The 23,144-nt window shown below is 37.5% G+C and overlaps 1 protein-coding gene across 7 annotated transcripts in view; it reads right to left on the bottom strand.

Moving 5' to 3' along the window:
* The window catches only part of SBF2 (SET binding factor 2), a 571,331-nt gene that overhangs the window by 150,628 nt on the left and 397,559 nt on the right, over positions 1-23,144 (bottom strand). For all 7 annotated transcript variants that reach the window (XM_075129406.1, XM_048852731.2, XM_048852730.2 and 4 more), the window contains one exon: positions 5,515-5,583. In XM_075129406.1, coding sequence (XP_074985507.1) covers positions 5,515-5,583 — 69 coding nt within the window. The remainder of the gene's footprint in view (positions 1-5,514; positions 5,584-23,144) is intronic.

The raw sequence follows: 23,144 nt of genomic DNA on the forward strand, positions 1-23,144 counted from the left end.
AACACTGCAGTGTACTCAAGTAAATGCATGGTATTTTAGGAGAAGTGAGATAGATCCTCCATAAAAGTTAAAATTAATAAAGTTCACTTCAAAATGCATCTCCATACCGGTATTTCGTTGTTCTGTGTCCTGATCAATATTTCTTGTTCACCTAAATTGATTTCTTTATTTAAATGCATAACTTCAGTATATGTAGGTGAAATTCACCACAAGTCCTGTACACCACTGAAGCACTATTTTGATTACTTACATGAGATTTAAATGATACACAGGGCTTATGTTGGTCTACTGCACAGGTGTGAATTTCACCCACATTGTTTAAGGATGATGAACTGCTAGGATAGATTAGTCAATGGGAGACCTGAATGTGTGTGTAAAAACAGAATCTGGCCCCCAGAAATAAATGGCAGCAAATGAAACTCACAACAAAGACAACCCCAAAATAGGACAGAGGTAACAAGAGACAAACATTGTCTTAAATTTTTAAATTTTTTTCAGTCCATATGTTTTAAGGTTTATAGAAAAATTAAAAATACTGAAACGTATTTACTGTTTTATATGCCACTTTACAGTCTGCTGCTACAACATCTAATTCATGTTTGTATTAGAATTAATCCAGAAAGGATGGTAAAAATTCAAAATATTGTGTGCTGTTACTCAAAACAGTTTTGGGTTTCTGAACCTCAGGTTCATTGCAGCCAGGTGACGCTTTTTACCTTTACCTTTATCTTTTTTACCTTTATTGGATTAACTCATTATAGTGGCAAAAGTTAGTGGAAAAGTTTAGAGTTGTCAGATTTGAAGAAAGCTGCTTGCTAGCCTTCCTAACCAGAAAAGTGCAGCTACAGGAAGTAAGGTTAAAGGTCTCAGTGGAGAAGACTTTCTCCCCTGTTGAACTTACTCCCATTTTCATATAGCCAAAGACAACATAGTATTTGTCATGGAACTTCTTACAGTACTTATGTTCCTAATTCATAGAAAGGAAACCCCATACAAAGAGGAAAAATATAACAGAAATGAGTTAATTACAATATTCCTCTTGACTTCTATGACAGTTGCTTTGAGCTCTTTTATGTTTGTAAAGAACTTTGAGGACATAAGGTACCACAAAATGTTAAGGATTATTATGAAAAAAGTAAAGGAAAATGTCCCATATACTGTAGCATTCTTCATGGAATCAGTTAAGTGAAATACTTTTGTCTATCAAGAAACATCTACCAGGAGAACACTATACTTTTTTTGTTTTATACAACTCTGTATTAGAAAGCAAATAAAGAACAAATAACAGAGGACATCTGCAAACCTTGGACAATATATTTTTATCTTCAGGCATACATAAGTTTTATTTATTTATATTGTTTAAAATTTAAACAAAATTCCATAAGTATTACTAATAGTAAGCTAAAACCTTTTCTGATCAGAGGCAAAAGATTTGTTTGCTTACATGACATTACAGTACACAGTGAAGAGGACTGCTATCACAGATAAGTCACATTCTGTTAATAACTTATGTCTAGTATGTTAAATGCTTTTAAAAAAGTACTGTGATTTTAAAAAAACATTGTGATTTTTTGTAGATAATATTTAAAGCGTTTTTTCAGCTCGCAAATATGTACTGACTTGTTGTCTATGAATTGAATGCTGCCAACAATGAGTTAGTATACTTCCACAATCACATCCTGTACTGTCACATTTCACAACAGCTTAGTTTGGAATTTTACTGGACATCCCAAAAGCCAAAGCCACAGCATGGTGCAAACTGAAATAATCTGTCTTGTTATTTTAATTAAATACATGTAGTAACCCCCTTACAGTAAACTTCTCATAATCAGAGACATTAGGAGATTGAAAAGATCTATTAGATCACCCTGTTCACCCAATGCCAGGGCACATTTGTTCCCTACAATATATTTTTAATGCTTTTTCAGTATACTGTTAAATGTCTCAAAGGATGGAACTTTTACCACTTCCATTGGAAAACCATCCTATAGTCTAACAAACCACACCATTAAGTAAGTTTTGCGTGTTGTTCAGCTTAATTTTTCTTCTTCTTGATTGCATTTATGATTCCAACACCTCTTTATGCCTATTTGGACTATCCTAAATAATGCTTCTTCTGCTGCAATATATATATACTTTAAATACTTGTAGCTGTACAGCATTCATACATATACAGTAAAGATGCCTGGAAAGTAAATAGAACAGTTCCACTGAGGAGTTGTCATCACTTTTGCTTTATGAACTTAAACAAAGAGATAACAAAGTAAACTTCTGGCACACTTTCAACTAAATGCCTCTCTTGTAATAATTTTAGCTCATTGGGTAATTCAAATGAATGCACATTATGAATACTAATATTTCCTACGCACAGTACCTTAGATGTGGAATTGAGACGTTGGATTACTCGTTTTTACTATCTGATCTGAAGGAACAGGAAATGATGTTAATGATAAGATTATAATAGTTAAAGATGGAAAAATCTATTCCACTGCAATTTCAGGATATACTGGTATTATGGTCCCCAGACCCAGGGATAAATCAGTTATTAAACTGGTACATTTGAGTTTTAGTTATAAAAGACTGAGAAGATACTTAGCAGTTCTGTAAATTTCATGTTTTTGAATTAAATTTTACAGCATCTCTAGATTTATTGTAGGGTTTGTCTCACTGGTAATTCTTTTGGGATACAACCCCTTTGTGAAATAGTACAAATTGCACATGAGACACAAAAGGGTACCCCTGGAACATGGCATAAAGTAAAACAAATACCCTTAACAAATTTGAGATTCCTGTTTATTCCTGGCCTTAGATTCTTCAACTATCATTAAGATTGTGCTTCTTGGATGGACCATTTCAAAGTGTATTTAAAATGCCTATTACATTTTATACTGAGGAGTGATAACAAAAACATTATTAAAAGAAGCAAATAATTACAAGCACCACTATAACTTCATTTATGGAAAATGTAAAAATAGTCATAGTAGAGTTCAGGGTATGGATTGTCAACAAATGTGTGCAACAGAATTAGAATGCCAATGGCCTCTACACTGGTTTTTCCTGAAGAGAAATAAGATAATGAGAAAAAAATCTATCCTATAAATATCGTTAATAACACTGATAAGCAACAGAGCAAGAAAAGCCATGACATATATTTGGTTCTAATAACAAATCTAATTCTGTGCCAGAATACATTTTAATAAAAATAATAACCCCCCAAACAATTTTCCCAAGCTTAGTTTGAATTTTGTATGTCCCTTTGGGCTGATCACAGATAGCAACATGTCTAGTGAGAATCTGGAAAGCTTTTATTCTTCTAGCTAGGGCTGCTATAAAGGGAAGCCCATTTGAAGAGAGGAGAGAATCTTCCAGCCTGCCATTCAATAAGCTATGAGGTCCTTCACAGGAAAACTCAGGTGAGGAAATAGGATGAGCAGCAGTATTTGTGAGGCAAACCTGCAGCCGGCCCAGGGCTTCTTGCTCACCTCCAACAGAGCTGTGGGGAGTCACCACTCAAACACGCAGCAATACCTCAGCTGCACTAACTTACTCTTCCTACAGAGCCTGTAATGACAGCCTTTAGGCATGCAGCAGCAGCCTATCCTGTAGTACAGCGTGGGTCAGATGACCCCCACTCCTAGGTATTTCCCAAACTCCACCAAAGCTGCAGATCAGTTTGTACAACAACACTATACCGCCAGGAACTCTCCTGCAGCCCCGCAGTGCATCAGACGCTTGAGACTCCAAGCCTGCTCTTGATCCTGTTCCTCTTTATTCCCCAGCCTTGCCTGAGCTCATTCCACTTTTGTCCTTGCCCTACTCTAATCTTGCTCAAGCCCTGCTACTGACCTGCTTACAGCCTTGCCTCTGCTTCCTGATCCTCCTTGGATGCTGACTATCCGGCTTTGACCTTTGGCCTGGACATGAACCCCGGCTACAGTACTGACTTGGCTTGTCCCTGGATTCTGGTCACAGAGCTTTGACCCCTGGCTTGCACCTGGTTTCCAGCTACAATACTGATTCTGATCTCGGTTCTGACCCTGACCTGTCCCCAGATCTCGATTCCAGTGCCCCCTTGATCCAGGCCCAACCCTACATACAGCTTCGACCTCCGCTCCAAACACTAGGAATGGGTAGGAAGGGAAGCATGCCTGACAGTAGTCCTCTCCTCCTTGATGGTGTCCTCTCCTCAAAATCAGAAATGGAGGACCACCACCAGCTGCCTGACTCAGTGCAGCTCTCCAGAATTAGTACCAAACAAGTAATGGGGGATAAGGATGGTTTAAAAAAAAATATAGGTACCAATTTCCTAGGAAGAATGCCCATACACAGCCCTCTCCACGAAGACCCATGAGAGGTTGAGACCTATTTGTTCCAGTCCAGCATAAATTTTGGAAGACTCTAAAGAATTTGAAATATATTTTAAAAGTTCTATTCATCTTCCAACTCCAAATGGAATCCCTGTACTTAGACCCTCCAAAAGTTCCCCTGCTGATCTGGCATTCTAAACAACGTTTTTTAAAAACAGATTAAATCTTAATTTTCTATCAAAAATATAACCAAAATAAAACCTGCTTCTGCATTTTTGCCAAGGAATGTGAGTCTTATGAGGCATAAACCAGGGACAGTCACTTAACCTGAAGATTAGATCTGGGAAAAACAAAATTCTTTTTCCATTATGCAGCAACATCTGGTTTGTGCAAGTGACAGTCAGATTTCTTAGTTTTTCTATTCAGGTCTGAAACATGGAAAATCATCATCCTTTCAACTTCCATAGTCTCAGAGTGTTTCCACTGGATAACTGTAGACCTGGGCAATAAATATGATACTGACCAGAACAAAACTTTTTGTACAATTTGCTGACAAATTCCACACGTTTTTGGAAATGAACTGAATATTTTTTCCGATTTTTTAGTCTGCTGGCCGAACTGAAAAATCAATGATTTGTTCTGCTGTAGTCAGAACTCCTATTGCCAAGCATTCCCCCTCATTCTGGGCCTGATGCACAGCCCTCTGACGTTCACTGAAAGACACTCATTGACTTCAATGGGCTTTGGCAGAAGGCTTCCTACCTTTTAGGTTTTCTCCTGTCATCACTTCCATCCTTTTAGTGATCTAAATCAGCGGTTCTCAAACTTATTGCACCACGACCCCCTTCTGACAACGAAAATTACGACATGACCCCAGGATGGGGGAACAAAGCCTGAGCCTGCCCAAGCCCCACTGCCCTCAGGCGGGGGGCCAAAGGCTTCAGCTCCGGGCAGGGGGGACCTATAACCTGAGCCCAGCTGCCCAGTGCTGGAGCTGAAGCCTGAGCTCTGCCGTCCAGAGCTGAAGTCCTCAGGCTTGGGCCCCGGGCCCCAATAAGTCTAATGCCAGCCCTGGCAATCCCATTAAAACGGGGTCCCAACCCACTTTGGGGTCCTGACCCACAGTTTGAGAACTGTTGATCTAAATAAATGTAAACACGTATAAGAAAACAGTAATCAATTTAAACTAAAACCAGTAAAAACTTACTCTGTAGAATGCAGTTGTAAGGGGCAGTAATGCTGCAGCAATGCTGTATTCTTCTGAAGTTGAACAATCCTTCAAGAAAAACATACACAGAAAATAAGCAAAGTCATGATGACTAGCTGACAGCATGAACCACATTTATACATAATAGGCAGATTGACCTTTTCCTTTTTGCTGGGGATGGGCGTTTTTGTTATATGTCCCTTTCTGCCCTTATTGTTCCAACAGTGGTACCTTAACCTCCAGTCATAAGGGTGAGCCAATTCTACTCCATATATCAGCAATAAGAATGTGCTCTTAGAGATGGGTAGTCCACACACCCCTTTCTTAGGGGTTGAGGATCATTCTTGTTGCACACCCCAGAGTAATAACAAGGCCATTAACCGACTTGAAGCAAAGTTGCTAGGTTGTTGCCAATGCTGAGTCTAAGGCACAGTAGCATTAAGTTTCAACCACAACAAAAGTCTGGTAATAATAACTGCAAACATACAGAAAAGTCATTTCTATGAACTTTTGGTTTCAACTTTATTTTATACAATCATTTTGAAATTTTACTTTGTATAAATACAGTAAATAGGTGCATGTAACGTACTTTAATTCAAAACTTACACAAGGAAACAACAAGTACATTGTTCATAATCACTTTTATGGAAGGAAAGTATGAATCATTATAGAGGAGGTTATTACTAGTCCATTCTAATTTAAGTATTTTTCACACAGTTGATGAAATGTTATTTCAAGAAACCACTATTTAAGCAGGCATTCATTTAACATGCTGGGACTGATTCTCATCTCACATCTATTTTATGCCAATATAATTCCACTAGCTTCAGTGGAGTTACATCTGATATACATCAGCATGAGAGATAAGAATAAGCCCCATTATATTTAAATCTATGACATTCAATTAACTATCATCATGGTGAGTCAAATGATAAATACTGAAGTACATTTACCAAAAACAAACTATACAAAAGAAAAGTAGTAGCTGTAATTCTTCAAGATGAGCTTCTGTATATTCACATGTCCTGATGCCTTGATCCCATAAGTGGTCATATACAGAGGCTATGTGAAGAACAGCTTAAATTCTGAATTCTGAATAGATAAAATTAGAAATGAAGCTTCAAAGACACTTTATTTGAGAGAAGCTTAAAACTATCGCAAAGATAGTTCACAGAATAATCAGAGTTAAGAACATAAGAACGGCCATACTGGGTCAGACCAAAGGTCCATCTAGCCCAGTAACCTGTCTTCCAACAGTGGCCAATGCCAGGTGCCCCAGAGGGAATGAACAGAACAGGTAATCATCAACTGATCCATCCCGTCACCCATTCCCAGCTTCTGGCAAACAGAAACTAGGGACACCATCCCTACCCATCCTGGCTAATAGCCATTGATTGACCTATCCTCCATGAACTTATCTAGTTTGGTTTTTTAACCCTGTTATAGTCTTGGCCTTCACAACATCCTCTGACAAAGGGTTCCATAAGTTGATTGTGCATTGTGTGAAAAAATCCGTCCTTTTGTTTGTTTGAAACCTGCTGCCTATTAATTTGGTGACCCCTAGTTCTTGTGTTACGAGAAGGAGTAAATAACAGTTCCTTCTTTACTTCCTCCACACCAGTAATGATTTTATAGACCTCTATCATATACCCCCTTAGTCATCTCTTTTTCAAGCTGAAAAGTCCCAGGCTTATTAATCTCTCCTCACATGGAAGCCGTTCCATATCCCTAATAATTTTTGTTGCCCTTTTCTGAACCTTTTCCAATTCCAATATATCTTTTTTGAGATGGGGCGAGCACATCTGCATGCGGTATTCAAGATGTGGGAATACCATGGATTTCTACAGAGGTAATATGATATTTTCTGTCATAGTTAATTGTATTTGGTGGGGAAGAAATTTAAAGATTTTTGTTTTGTAATGGAGTTTGGGTTTGTTTCTTTCGTTACCACTAAGTTGTGGCAGAAAATGAAGACAATCCATACAGATTGCATATTGTATTAATGACTGAACTGCATATTGTATTAATGGGGGAACATCATCTTTCACATGACAAGATCTTAGAAGATGAATGACACCACTGCAATGAATAGGGGCGAAGGTGGGAAGAAAGGTTTTTATAACTAAGTATCAAATCTAACTCTCTTTACTTACAAATGCCAACAAAGTGAAAGACAGACACTTATGAGAGTAAGGTGAGCAGAATTTGTTTCAACCTCCAAAACCTCTTAATGTTCAGTAGAAATTTACTATGAAATAGCAGTATTGCCAAATTTCTGCTCAATAGATTAGAAAAGGTAGGCAATTCTACTGCAGCCTTCTGCGTGTGGAATGTCCACAAAACACTTTTAATGAATAGAGCCTTCTGGTACAGAATATGATGCAAAGTCTTAACTCTTTCACTACCCATACGCCGGTGAACTGAAAAGGTCAGTAATCCTATTTTGTATAATACAATTAAATTAAATTGAAGCTCCTTATGTGAAACAATATAAGTGGACCTTATTCTGAACCCACTGAAGTGAATGGCAAAACTCATGTTGACTTTAATGTGAGCAAGACTGGGACCAAACTCTTTCATTAGCTGTAATTTTTAAGATATGCAAAAATTGACTTTAACCTATATGAAATGATTACCTCCATGATTTTTCCAAAAGCTTTGAAATGGACTATTTTAAAAGAGGAAAAAACCCACTAACTGTTTATAGTCTGAGAATGCTTAATTTAACAGTGAAATGTGTCACTCAGATCTTTCAAAATAAGGATAAAGAAAGAGATGTCACGCCAAAGTAAATGAAGCAGTGAGCGGACTGAAGAAAATAATGATCTTGTTGTGGAAATCATTTAAGGGAAACTAGAATTGATAGGTAGCTTAAGGTTTAAAAAACAAACTACTTGACTTTTTAAGATTTTTTTAAAATAATTAACAAACAACAATCAGTGAAAACATAATGTGAAAGCAGTCCACGACGCCCTATCCAAAGAAATCTGTTTCTGAAAGGCCTCTCTCTCTCTCTCTTTTTTTTTTTTTAATTTTAAATGGACTGGATATTTTTCATTGGTCCTTGTTGCCAAGGTTGGAGAAACATGATAATGCAACTTTCTATAAGACAAATACCCAGTTATATACTGGATAATGAGTGGCATAAACATAACTTCCATAAGCACTATCTTTTTCAACTCCTGTTTCATGCTGACCATTACTGTTGAGAACCTTCAATTCAACCCAAAGATCTGAGATCTGCTTATCTATTATTAATCTTTGATAAATTACCCGAATCCAAAATTATCTGGACTGTTCCTCTGCCAAGATTTTTATTTATACCTTCATCCTGACACATTTCCTACCTTACAATTTTCTCTCAAATCAAACTTTTTGCAATTTAATTCTACTAAATGTCGAATTTCAACTCTTCATCTGTACCTACAACTAGGAAAGCATTCTCCTCATTCTAGTAATCCTAACTTCATTGTGACTGCTCATGTGAATTGTTACGCAATTTATTGTAATACTTGACGCACTCATATCAACAGAGGACCACTGGACACTGTTAAAGGGCCTTATCTTGCAGTTCTTTTTCACATAAGAAGTCATAATTTAGTCAATGGGCCTATTAGTGTTAAGAACCACAGGACTGGATCCAAAGTTGATAGACCAAAAATCTAATCTTCAGGTAGTTTTTTCTAGTTGTTTGAAAAGTCCATGTGATTTTTAATACTTTTTTCATAACAAGTACTTCAGTGCTCTTTTCTCAATTCAAGTAGCCCAGTCATCCTGAGTAACACATCAATGTACACACAGTCATGAAAAAAACAAAATTTGACAAAAGATTTAAGAGACAGATTTTAAAGGTGGTGTATAAATGGATGCACACTTGTAAGCCTACATTTATGCAAGGTTACCCCAGTTGTACTTGTAAATGAACTTTTAGTTGTCTAGACCTGTGCCTTGTCTGAACGTGAATGTGCCAACTGTGCATGGAAATACGTGCATGTAAAACTGCATTCTGCACATGCATCTCATACCAGTTGAGAAGGTGATCATTATAGACTGAAAAAAAAATGATGATGAAAAGCATGATAGATACTCTGATGATATCTTTCATTACTGTGATATGTGTCTGAGAATACTATGTAGTTTGTAAAATTATACACGAGTCCCACTCTTCCAGTGTCTAGACATAACGGAGTTCAGAAGGGAAAGTCTGGCATGCCTTTCATTCTCAAACTGTGAATTATTTGCTATTATGTTGTTGCCCATATCTATAACCTTACTTTATAAGAATGTTTTGTGGTTTGACACACATATTCATGTGATGGTATGTGTATACAATACATGTCACATTTTTAACATTTTCAATATTTTCAATTTAAGTTAGTAAGATGACTCTATATTTAAGGTGAGACTATATATTATTTAAAAATTCTCAATGCTTTACAAAGAAATACTTATTTTCCTTTTGTATATTTTATGGATGTGTGTCTAGATGCAAAATGATCTATGCTGATTGTTTCAAGTTGTCCATTTAATCTTTTGGCTCAAATTATTTTGTTGGAGTTTTGGCTTTTACCCAAAACATACACAAAAATATCTTTCTAAAACTGAGCAATCTTAGAATCCTCACCTAGAGAGCATTCAGTATTCCAAGAGCTAACATATGTCTAAAAGATATATATCACCACAGCACAGACAACATATGGTGCTTTATTTTTGCATTTTTACTTACAAATATGCAATTCCCCACATTTGGTATGTCAGCAGTACTCTCTACACTTCTAATGTAGTGGTATAATCGATATATATTGTCCAGCATGTGATGAAAGCATTAGACAATACAAGTAAAATGATCCCATTCCAGGACAAATTTCTCCCCAAAATACCTTCCTAATACTGATGCTCGAAGTACAGTAAAATCCATTAACTATTCATTTGCTTTGTCTGAGCACACTAAAATACCACAATTAATGGAGATTATATGTAGAAATCTTAAACACTCTTAATTACCTACATGCAGGTACTGTAAATGTCACATAACTACTGGTACTGTATGAAATGAATTCAGATTTGTGAAGGCCAGACCATCACTATATAAGGGGCTGATACCAATTCCTGATGAGATATTGCAAAGCAATGAAATTGCTATCTTAATTTACATAGAATGAAGATGAGTGACATGGGGAATCAAGAATTATTCCTAGCACACAAATAGCCTTTCTATAAATAATGACAATTGATAATGAGATACCAACTCTTGTAGAAAACTGGTTTGATTCCATGCCCTGTTGAGTAAGGACTAAAAATTCACTTTGTGGACCAGACATTTCTGAAGCTGCATCTTGACAGGAGGTTAGACTAGATGACCCTTCTGGTCCCTTCTAACCCTATGATTCTATGAAGTAAACCGAAAATTCAATGGCAGCTTCAAGTATATTAAAATGGAAGTATTTATTGAATAAAATATGAAAATACTTAATAAAATCAGCACTGTATTCTTCCATTTACTTCTTTTGACGTTAAATTTAAATGTATTTTATGCTACCCTCAGATTTTCAATGTACAGTAAATTTTTGTATTGACACTATCTGTTTTGTAGAATTCACAGAAGCAAATTGGAGGTTTTGGCAACTTGCTGTAGGCAGCTGGAGCTTCTGAATCTGGAAGAAGGCAGGAGGCTGTTTTGGCTTTTGGAACCTAGTGGAAATTTTAGGCTTTTGGCGCTGGGATGGGGAGGCATCTCTTCTTTCCCTCACCCTTATAGTCAGGGTCAGAGTTGACCTGCATTTTTGGGAGGCTTCAACTGCTACTTCCTCACTTCATCAACCATTGACAACAACCTGCTATCCTCCTCCTATTCTCAGTGGAGAACAGCTAATGAACATCCACATGAAGGAAGGAGTTCCTGCTTGAATTCAGGGGAAATACACACACTGATTCAGCAAATCCCTTAAACCTGTGAATAATCCTACTGACTTCAACAGGATAACTCATATTCTTAAGTGTTTTCCAGAATTGGAGCCATAGTAAGCAACAGTAAACTCTTAGGGATGCCAGTTCCCTTTCAGTCACATGACCTATAAAACTTGGGAGGGATATCTTCCACTGAGAAGCAATATTCCTGTCCTCTTGAAAATTCACTACTTCTATGAAGTTTCTCATTATCTAGCCATCTTAAAATGTGTTGTGTTTTTAATAAAATAGGAAAATCTACACCACACTGAGATTTTCTATCACTGAAGGCAATTTTTGTCTTGTATAACTATAAACTGTATCTACGTTAGACTGTAAGCTCTTTGAACAGGAACTGTGTTTTCTACATTCCGTACAGAGCTGAGCACGATTTTGCTCAAAGTTCTGAAACATTTTAAATAAATGCCATTAGCTGCAGTCTATTGTACATTGTTATATAATAAACATAACATAGACCATATAAAGTCACACACTAATGAGCTACATACCAGTTGTTGATATATGGTAAAATGTGTGTGCATAATGGTACAGTGTATACACCTATACAATATACTGATACAGATCCTGCCATGTGCTGATCACCTCCTGTGATGTAATGAGTGCCTTGAATATCTATTTTAATGAATGCCAAGAGCGTGCAGCACCTTGCAGGATTAGGCCCTTAATGCATAAAGAAAGGAAAATGCATGTAAGATTAAAGTGAGCTATGTTTATCAAAGGAGTGAGGAAAGAACTGATAACTCACCATGAGTAGTGAAACTACAAGCGATGACGTATATTTCTGCAACACTGACTAAACATTAAGGCTGAAATCGTGGTCCTAATCAAGTAAATGGCAAAACTCCCCTCAATGACTTCAGTGAAGCCAGGATTTCACCCTATATTGTCGTTACATTTTATATTGTTTAGCTTCTTATTGGTTTACAGCATTTATACTGTCCGTACAGTTTACATTATGGGATTACTTTATATTGTTCAACCCAAATTACTACAGTATTTTCTGTTTTTTCTTCATCTAAAGCAATAACAGAGCTCATTAGGGTGGATTAGAAAGACTGCTTTATTTTATGAACTGATTCTGTGTTACTAGAAAACAATGGGACTACAACTTTATTGATAAGTAATTTAGAAAGTATATTTAGGAAAATATTTCAAAACAGATTAACTCTTTTTAATATTCCAAATTTTAAAAATATATTTTGCACCTACTATTATGAGATTGGTTGAATATAGTTTCTATGTTCATTGGCACAGAAAGTGTTAATGTCATGTAGCTACAAGTCAGTATTCTTGATTTGTAAACAAGAGGAAACATCATCTTTTATACAACAAGCAAATAAGTGTAAGATGTAATTTAATTAAATCAAGCAATGAATGTACATAAAACAGCCAACATTGTTACCTAAGAAAAAAGCACTGCAGATTTACCCTTTTCTTAATTATATAAATTAGAAACTCTTCTAGTCACCCTACAAAAATATCTCTTATCCTGCTACAATATGAAATATTTATAAGATTTAATTATTTTAATTATAGACAGTCATGTTATCTATTTTACATGAAGCAATGCATCTAATGGGTTGTATAATCTAAAATAGAAATACTTGAGCACACATTCAAGGCTATGATTCATACGTTCCCCAGAGTTAAAAATAGATTTCACATAAAATAACAATTTTATGAGATATTAACAGTCATATAATATCTGTTATATGATCTATTTAGATGCTGCCTCTAATTAAATGAAAAAGTATATGTTCCTATGTGGAATTTTATTATAAGAACCTTTTAAAACACTTAAATACAGGTTTTTAACCCTATAGATAACCTAATCTGCTATCCTCCTTTAATGACTGTCAAAAGAGGTATTAAACACTTGTTATTCCTATAACAAAAGCCATATAATATAATGAATATATATATTCAAAATACAGCATGGAATCTAATTTTTCTTAAATTACAATGAAATCCTAAGCCCCATTGAAATCACCAGCAAAACTCAAACTAATTTCAATGTGGACATGGTTTTCAGCCATTACGTCTTTTAGGGAAAGCTAATTTCATGGTTACTTAATTTATAACCATCAAATACAGATAGGTTTCACTTATGAAGTCAGTACCAGACTCTGTGTTCCTCTGCTCCACAATGGGGTGAGGAAGAAGGAATTCTTCCTCTAGGCTGTAATAGTGTTTACATCCATTCCACTGAGGCTGCCTGGACATATTACCTCTGTGAGGCATAGAGGAAGACAATGACTGAAGGATCCACACAGAGAACCTGTGCCCTCACCTCTCCAACTACAGGACTATCAGAGTGGTTGTGAAGCCTCCAAGGAGCTATCTTTTCTCTCTGCTGTGGGGAAAATTGCTCTGAGTTGTTCTTAAAATCTTTGAATGTGGATGTGATATACACCCTTTTACATGGGTAGATTTTTTTCTAAAAAAGTTTAACACAATTCAAGGTTGTTTTTCATATAACAAATGTATAATTACTTTATAATATCTGTATGCAGCACTCTGTGTGTGTATTGCAATTTACCTGGGAAACAGAATGCTTTTGTTGTAGATGGAAGAAGAAAAGGAGTACTTGTGGCACCTTAGAGACTAACCAATTTATTTGAGCATGAGCTTTCGTGAGCCACAGCTCACTTCATCGGATGCATACCGTGGAAACTGCAGCAGACTTTATATATACACAGAGAATATGAAACAATACCTCCTCCCACCCCACTGTCCTGCTGGTAATAGCTTATCTAAAGTGATCATCAGGTGGGCCATTTCCAGCACAAATCCAGGTTTTCTCACCCTCCACCCCCCCACACAAATTCACTCTCCTGCTGGTGATAGCCCATCCAAAGTGACAACTCTTGCTGGTGATAGCCCATCCAAAGTGACAACTCTTTAGTTGTCACTTTGGATGGGCTATCACCAGCAGGAGAGTGAATTTGTGTGGGGGGGTGGAGGGTGAGAAAACCTGGATTTGTGCTGGAAATGGCCCACCTGATGATCACTTTAGATAAGCTATTACCAGCAGGACAGTGGGGTGGGAGGAGGTATTGTTTCATATTCTCTGTGTATATATAAAGTCTGCTGCAGTTTCCACGGTATGCATCCGATGAAGTGAGCTGTGGCTCACGAAAGCTCATGCTCAAATAAATTGGTTAGTCTCTAAGGTGCCACAAGTACTCCTTTTTTTTTTGCAAATACAGACTAACACGGCTGTTACTCTGAAATTTGTTGTAGATGGGGCAGAAGGAAGACATGATGCAGGGATAGAATGTATCACACAATGGAGAAGAGGCAAAGATACACAAAATAAAGTTGCTTGATTTTGCACAATAAACACCACAAGCCTGATCATGCAAAAATGCATCTACCTATCTTTACTAATGTGCTTCAATATTTGCATATAAGGGCTTAAGTGAAATATGCATATTTGGCATTGTTTGCCATTTGTACTTCATGTATGACATTAAACCCCAAATCTCTGGTAATACTGGCAAGGCAGTTTTTCCCCACTATGGAAACTACTACTTCTGCCTGAAATGTCTCCCCAATTTATCTGGTGTAACCACATGTGGCCCAAACCCTGTAGGTGCAAACTCCCCACCCCAAAATGTCTTATACTTTATGGAAAGTTTATGAAGAGAAAGTTTACTGAGGGAGGGTGCAATTCACCAACTCATATCCCCACAAGTCCCCTTGAACATTTTGTAGTTATGCCTACTCAGGTGATACATACCTCTAACTAGTGTTCTGGGCAGGACGGAGCTCCAGTTACCTTCAGTAACAAAAAGTGAAGAGGTTACAGTCTATTATTACCTCTTGTGAGATTGACCACTGGCTGGAAAGATGCTATGGGCTCAAGCTGCAGCTGTGTGTGCTCAGTACAATGCAAAGCAAGGGGCAAAGGCGGCTGCCTGTGTGACTCCCTGATCTTATGGATGATTCAATGCAAATTAGACCAACCTCACCTCTGCCCTGAGATACACTAGGTGCAACACCCACAAGGGACATTACACTATCCTGGGATCACTGGAACAAAAATATGCTCCAACCATGCCCCATAATAGGCATTCTTAGGGGGAAGACACAGAGCTGTCTACCTCACCCCAGAGAAATCCCCTTAGCTGGTTGGTTAAGATGACTTTCTGGCCCCACTACACCACTAAAATGGTGCAAAGGGGCCACAGCTGGAAGCAAGAACGGGCCCTGTAGATCATTTCATTAGCCAACGAGAGAGCTGGTAGCTTGCAAAACAGATCTTTGGTGTGAAAGGCTGCAGAATGACATCCCCGTCTGTAGGAAGTTCTGCCAAGATTGTTTTAACTTTAGAAAATTTCTTATACTTGGCTTTACGAGGTTCTGGCCTCTCATACGTTTGTGTGGATTTATTGATGGAGAATGCAGGGGAGAGAATGTCATGGATGCAATTTTGGATGGATGCATTCAAGCACCTAATTTTTATTCAATTTTAAAAAGTTTAACCCAGCTATACTCTGGATGATGAACTAACAATGCAGAATTTTTCCGCTTGTGGTCCCACAGATCTTCTGGTCTAGCAGCAAACAAACACTAGCAACAGTACTTTACTAGAAAGAGAGCTCTTGGGTGCCTATCTCACAATACATGCATTTTTCACAATCTAAGGTTATGATTTGTTGTTCTACCATTTTTTAATAACAAAAATATTTAGGGAACAAGGAAACAACTCCTACATGCAGAAGTAATAAATTCTTCTGTATTTTTACTGTACCCCATTATAGTTCTTTTGTAATGAGTGTAAAATTTGTTTTTAATTTTTCTGTTTAAGATGCAGATAAATACAAGAATGCCATCCCTTGTGTCTGAGCACATCTGAGTTTCTTTAACAAAAATGCCATGCATGTTTCTGAATACTGTCATGAGGCCCATGGCAATAAAGTTCAGCATACTCAGGCTGTAATCTTCTCCCAAGGAAATGGTTGGGATGCCAAGATGCCTTTTGACTTTTATTTCACAGCAGGGCTTCATTTGCAGTGACTCTGTCCAAACCTTAAACTACACCAGCTGTGATACGAAGTCCTGCACAATAATTTCTAAACTATTTGACAAATATTTTTTAAATTAAACTATGGGATACGTTACAATTCATGACAAACTAGTGATCAATAGTCATTAAACACTTAGACAAGAAGGGATATTAATTTACAAGATGTTTATATACTGCAGAGCTTGTCTAAAATTTGTGGTGCAGTAAAACATTGGTGCAATGATTGCAAAACATAAATACAAAATACTTTGTAAACCACTTTACAGCCATTCTAGTTAATTGAGTTAAGAAACAATGGAAAAAATCCCTAGAATAATGGAAGGGCTATTAAAATAGCTGCAACATTCCAGTCCAGTCCAGTTGTTATCTATTAGGGAATCAGTTCATAAATACACAATGTGTATTCTAATATCCCGTTGCTGTGCGGCAGCATCTCTGTTCCCAACATCTCGAAGAATTTACTCACTTTCAAAAGCATGAAGTGTATAACACATTGTAATTCCCTGAATAATTTATATTTCATTGCTTTTCTCTCAGTGAAATGGACCTTAATTTCCTACTAATATTTCACACACTTAAATTTTTCTGTATTTGTATAGCACATCACAGTTGTCACTAGAATTTCCTATTTTTTTTGTTTTTAAGAAAACTTGTCTCAGGGTCTTACTTTACACTACATTTCAAATATCATTATCAGCTTATATTCTGGTTAACTGAAAAGTTCGTTCTTCACTTTTTCAAAAGATGTTTTTTAAAAGGTAGGATGGAGCAATTTTATATTTAAATATCAGTATTTGGCATTTATATGAAATGAAACTCATCAAAAGATTCTGGGCCTGATCCTGCAATCCCTGCTTAAGCCCTAACTGACTTTTCAAAAGTGTCTGCTTTCCACAAAAAAGTCAATTTTTGTTGAAAAACTGAACACCCGAAAGAATTCCACCCCCCTCCGGTTTTTGGCAAAAAAAAAAAAAGAAAAAAATTTGATTTAAAAATGCTGCCATTGTGCCTCATGCCCACTGACTCCTCCATGAGAAGACTGGGGAATGGTGCAACTACACAGTGGTCAGGTGCCCAGTTTTCAACCTGAAAGTCCAGTTGAAAAGGGGACCCGACAGTTTCTGGTCACATCTACTGACCAAACACCCAATGTCTGGTTACTGCGGGGGAGACAGGGAGGTGTCAGGTCATCATCTGTGCCAGCCCCTACTCAGCCGGGGCCACTTCCTACCTGTGTTGGGCGGCTGTGGCTCCCAACCCAGGATCCGCAGACGAGTGCCTCCTGACCCGGGCACGGGGGCAGGAGGAGAAAAGCAGCAAGCGAAGGGGGGAGGGTGGCAGAGGAGTGGATGGGAGGGGGGCCTCAGGGGAATGGGCAGGCAAGGGTGGGGCCTCAGGGGGAAGAGGCAGCGCAGGGGAGGTTCCGGCACTCCTGCTGGAGTGTCTGGTTTTTAAATATTACCAAGTTGGCAACCCTACTATCCACAACCCCATGAGGCTTTGTGGGCAGCATTTCCAAATAAAAATATTTGGTTTTCAGTTGAAAGTTTTTTATTTTTCACTGAAAAAACTCTAAATTTTCTATTAAAAACCACATTTTCTGACAGTTCTACGTACATGATTATGCAAAATGTTTGAAGTTAATATTTTTTAAAGACAAGAGATTTCTGGACTCCCTGATGTGGAGTGAATGGTTTTTCACCACTGAAGCAGAGTAAGGACTGGAAAATCTGATAGTTCAATTTTTAAAATTATTTTTGTTAATTTTGGATGCATTTTCTTTCTCATTCTTAACCCCTAAGTTCTCTCCCCTTTCCATGTCTTCCATCCTCCCAAGGGCTGTATTGTAGCCCTTAATCCATTTTGTTAGATCTACCTAGTGCAGAGGAACAATTTACCCAGGGAAAAATGGAGCTTGGGAGAGGACTAACTGGCCAAAATTCAATTCAGAGAAAATGAAGAATCTAGAACAGAAGAAACAACCAAAAGAAACGGTGGAGATAATGACTCATGTTCTCAGCTCTGCTATAACCACTTTTCTCTGATGTATAGCTGGCAGAGGCTATGTAGCTGGCTCCTGTGCCAGTAGTCCCTCCACCTTTAGTGCAGGAGCCATTACGGATGCATACTAGAGATAGGCTATGAAAAGAGCAGCTGCTCTGATTACATATATTCTAAGGTCTAAAGGGACGACTGTGATCCATCTAGTCTGACCTCCCGCATGACTCAGGCCAAAGAATTTCCCTGAAATAATTCCTGTTTCAACTAGAACATATCTTTTAAAAACCATCCAGTCTTGATTAGATTTATGCTGAGACTGGGCAGCACAGATCAGGGAGTCACAGCTAATATCCTGTTAGACGCAGGGCTTACCTGCAGGTGAGAATCTACTCCTATATTTGCACTCCTGATAAATGGATTTGTATGCTTTTGTCTTTAAAGCTCACATCATGATATTATTGTATTTCCAAGAGTTTCTGAATGTGACGATGCAGCAGTTGTCAAGATGCTTTTTATATGCACTTAGCAAGAAAGTTGCATCCACTGCAGCTAGTGCAGAATGAATGAGGTACCTGCTTACTGAGTGATCTTTCACAACAGTGCATATTAACATTTGTGAGCAGTGATCTCAACTGGTTAGCAGTTGATTTTCAGGTGACAGGGTGTTGGGTTTGACTTATACAGTAATAACCTAAATAGTTTGGATCCAATCTACTGGGAGACAATCACTCTCTCCATGCAGCACAACAGCATCTATGATTATCAGAACTGGTGTAAATAGGGGGGACTGAGGGGGCTGACAGCTGGATGTTCTCAGTGAGAACTATTTTACTCAGAAACCTGCTTCTTGTCTTGGTTCACCAGAGTCCAAATTTGCAAATATTTAGGGCATTCTGCAAGACTCACATGCTCTCTTAGATCCAAAGACAATATTAATTGAGGATGGGTGAAGAGGATCGTGATAGAAATAATACTGCAGGGGAAGTTTTTTTATTCTGTTTTTAAGATTACTAATGCATTTGATATCTGTATTGTCTATAATGGTCAGGTGTGAGACAGGCATAAATAGTAACTTGAAATGAATATACACATACACATGTCCATGCAGCCTATGAATTAATTTAAAAAAGAGTTGCAACAGTAAAGTGGCTCATTCACAAAACCCCATTTCTGATCACCCTAAAAGACTCCTATGAATAAATTTCCCTAATACCCTCCAAAAGTCAGGTCTCTGAGAAGGTGGCATTATACCGAGCTGGAGGTGTGGTATTATCATGGATAAATGTTTTCCTTTAAGCACAGTTAAGTGAAAAGTTCATATTTATAAATAACATTAAATAATGGCAATGATACTGATAAACAGTCAGCCTTAGAGATTTTGTCATGATGACCAGCAAAAATTTAAATTAAAATGTAAAAAGAAAAATATAAAACAAAGCTTAGAGAAACTTCAAGAATAAGACTTTCAACCCCCTAAATAATAGTTTGCATAATCACTGCTTTGTATGACTTCAGCCATGTCACATGTCTTTTCTTTAACTGAGTTTGATTCCTGCCCCCGAATAAAAGAACCCCCCTCCTCCCCGAAGCCTATTTAATTAAACAAACAGAAGGCATGGAAAAGCAATATACCCCAGAGAGAAAGAGAAGCAAATTAGAACATACAAACATTTTTCTATTTAATTCATTACTTTTACAATCATCAACTCAATACAAAGAAATGAGTCAGGGAATAAATAAAAAATGGATTCACAAAATTATAACCATTTTACAATTCCTCAACCTCATTCTGGAATCTCAGTTACGTGACACAAAAGAATTAGTCTCTTGGGCAACCTGAAAGCAAGTACACTTATCAGTGATTACTGGTAAAATGCAAGAATGTAACAAAAATTCCCTTGATAGAAATCTCTTGCTATGGTACCAAGTGTACTCATAGTAATGCCTCAACAATATTCTTGTAACTAAGTCAAATTCCCAGTTTTCATAATTCAGAGCCTTACAGTTACTCCTTGGAATATCAAATTAATCTTGATGATAGAAGTTCACTTGGATATGCTCTCCACAGATTTCTGCCCTTACAGAAATTCAATCAGTATTAATTTTGAGCAATCCAGATCTTTGTTTCAGAAGTCAGCTTCATCATCAACACTTTTTAGAGGTCACAAAACATTATTTTATACAAGCCAGTCATATAGAAGCTGAACACTTAAACATCCAGTAAAATAGAAGTCTAGCTAGTATTTAAAAACCTGACAGAGAACAGTTTTTAGACAGACTATTTCCTTCTTCAGAATCTTCAGATTATAAGTTTTAAAAACAGCACCAATTATTTTAAATTCTAAATTTATTGGGAGATGGACAAAAGATTGTGTTCAACTAGTAACATGGGTTGTAAAAACACATATATCTAGCCTAGCTGTAAATTCAAAGTTTTTGATATGTTTATCAGAATGGTGCATCTGCATACAATAGGAAAACCTAGAATTAGAATCCTTGAGCCCTATAGGTGGAGATCCCTATCAATACCAAAAACTATATTGATCTGGGATTTTCAAAGAAGCCTACTAAGACTCAATGGGAGCTGAGCACCTAGATCCTGTAAGTCTCTGAAAATTCTAGCCCGGTCAATAACTTGATCCCAGAACATCTTAGCACAAATCTATATTACCTTATAAAACAATCATTAATTTTCATATTAAGATTATCAATGCCAATACTCAAATTCCTGCTTTTTGATTCTACTGGTATCCAAATAAGTCTGAAAAATAGTTTATCAGACTCAAGTTATGATGATAAGATGTGTTACAGTCTTAACTATATACATATGTTGTCACAAATATTATTCCATCATTGGTGTCCCGGGCTCTACACTCAAATTTATCTCAGGATCTGTTATATTTCTACCTCCACTAATGAAATCATATACTAAACTTTCATAGCATTTTGCTTCCTTCAAAGCCAAGATAATATATATAATACTAAATAAGGCATCCAATCATTTGTATTTTTTTATGCACATCACTCAAGTTCAGATCAACAGCATTTTATTCTGTTGCTGCAAATATTTCAATGCTGTGATCTGTTCACATTATCTTTTTACAGTAATATAGTCAAGGGCATGTATTTTCAATCTTGAAGTAGAGATCTTATTTTGAATATTCCTTTTCCTATCCCATCAGGCTGATAAAGGGCCAAAGTTCTTATTGGAAGACCATATGCGTTGAAAGATGGACTATATTACAGAAATTCATACTTCCAATAATACATATGTAGTTGCTAACTCAAAAATGTTTGTACTGAACTTGGCAAATTACTGTATATTACTTTAACATACAGGTCTTAATTTTTTTTTCCGGAAGTCATTGCCACTATTACACATACATCACCCAGAAAACAATTTTCAAGAAGCATTCCTAAAAAGTCACTAATTGCCTTTAAAAGAGGCAATTAATGATGTGGTGAACCAGATCATACACATCTTTGCTAGGTGTCAGCCAAAACCCAGCATGGCTTTAACACCACACTGGATTTCTCTGATAAATCTCTGAAAACTGGCTTCTTTCTGAATGTAGTACATGCATCCTCAATGATCTTCAATGAGCTGAGCAGAAAGATAAACTATTTGTCTGTTTTTTGTTTTATTACTGTTGATCATGGTTTCATTTTATTGGAAGCAATAATAGGACAGGGATTTGTTTACTTAAACTAGTACAACAGATAACTTCTATTTCTTTATTTTCTTCCATAAGTATACTCGTGTTATTGCATAACTAAACCACTATTTGCTCACTTCAACCAGGCACATTTGCAAATAGTGTAAAAGGAACCTAAGTTTGTTCGGAAAACCTAATGCTTGGCAACTTACTAATACACCTCTACCCCGATATAACGTGACCCGATATAACACAAATTCAGAAAAAGCGGTATGCAGCACTCTGGGGGGCGGAGCTGTGTGCTCTGGCAGATCAGTGCATCAGGCTCTGACACACTGCTCTGAGCGAAGTGTTAAGGGTGCTGGGCCAGGGCCAAGGGGTTGGATAAGGGGCAGAGGGTCTCGGGGGGCAGTCAGGGGACATGAAGCGGGGGGGGGATGGTTGGATGGTTCGGAGGCTCTGGGGCAGGGCGGTCAGGGGATGGGGGCATTGGATAGGGTGTGGGAGTCCCAGGGGGCCTGTCAGGGGGCGGGGGTGTGAATAGGGGTTGGGGAAGTCAGGGGACTGGGAGCAGAGGGGTTGGGTAGGGGGTGGGGTTGTGGGGGTGATTAAGGATGGGAGGGGGGTCTCTGGTGGGGGCGGTCAGGGGACAAGGAGCGGGCGGGGGTTGGATGGGTCAGGGATTCTGAGGGGTTAGTCAGGGGGCGAGAAGTGACTATTAATAATGGAAATGCTCAAGGCCAAAGCAAGTTCGATATAACGCGGTTTCACCTATAACATGGTAAGATTTTTTGGCTCCCGAGGACCGCATTATATCAGGGTAGAGGTGTATACCAAAGGCCACTGAAGCAAGTGGAAAAGCTAACTGTACAATAATACACTGGATGATAATAGTAATGAGTTGTACTTTACAATAGCACAACTCTCTTTGAATAGTATATAAAAATCCTGTAGCATTTGGAGAAACTCACTAA

The sequence above is a fragment of the Caretta caretta genome, chromosome 6 (assembly GCF_965140235.1).
Source record: "Caretta caretta isolate rCarCar2 chromosome 6, rCarCar1.hap1, whole genome shotgun sequence".
Lineage (NCBI taxonomy): Eukaryota > Metazoa > Chordata > Testudines > Cheloniidae > Caretta > Caretta caretta.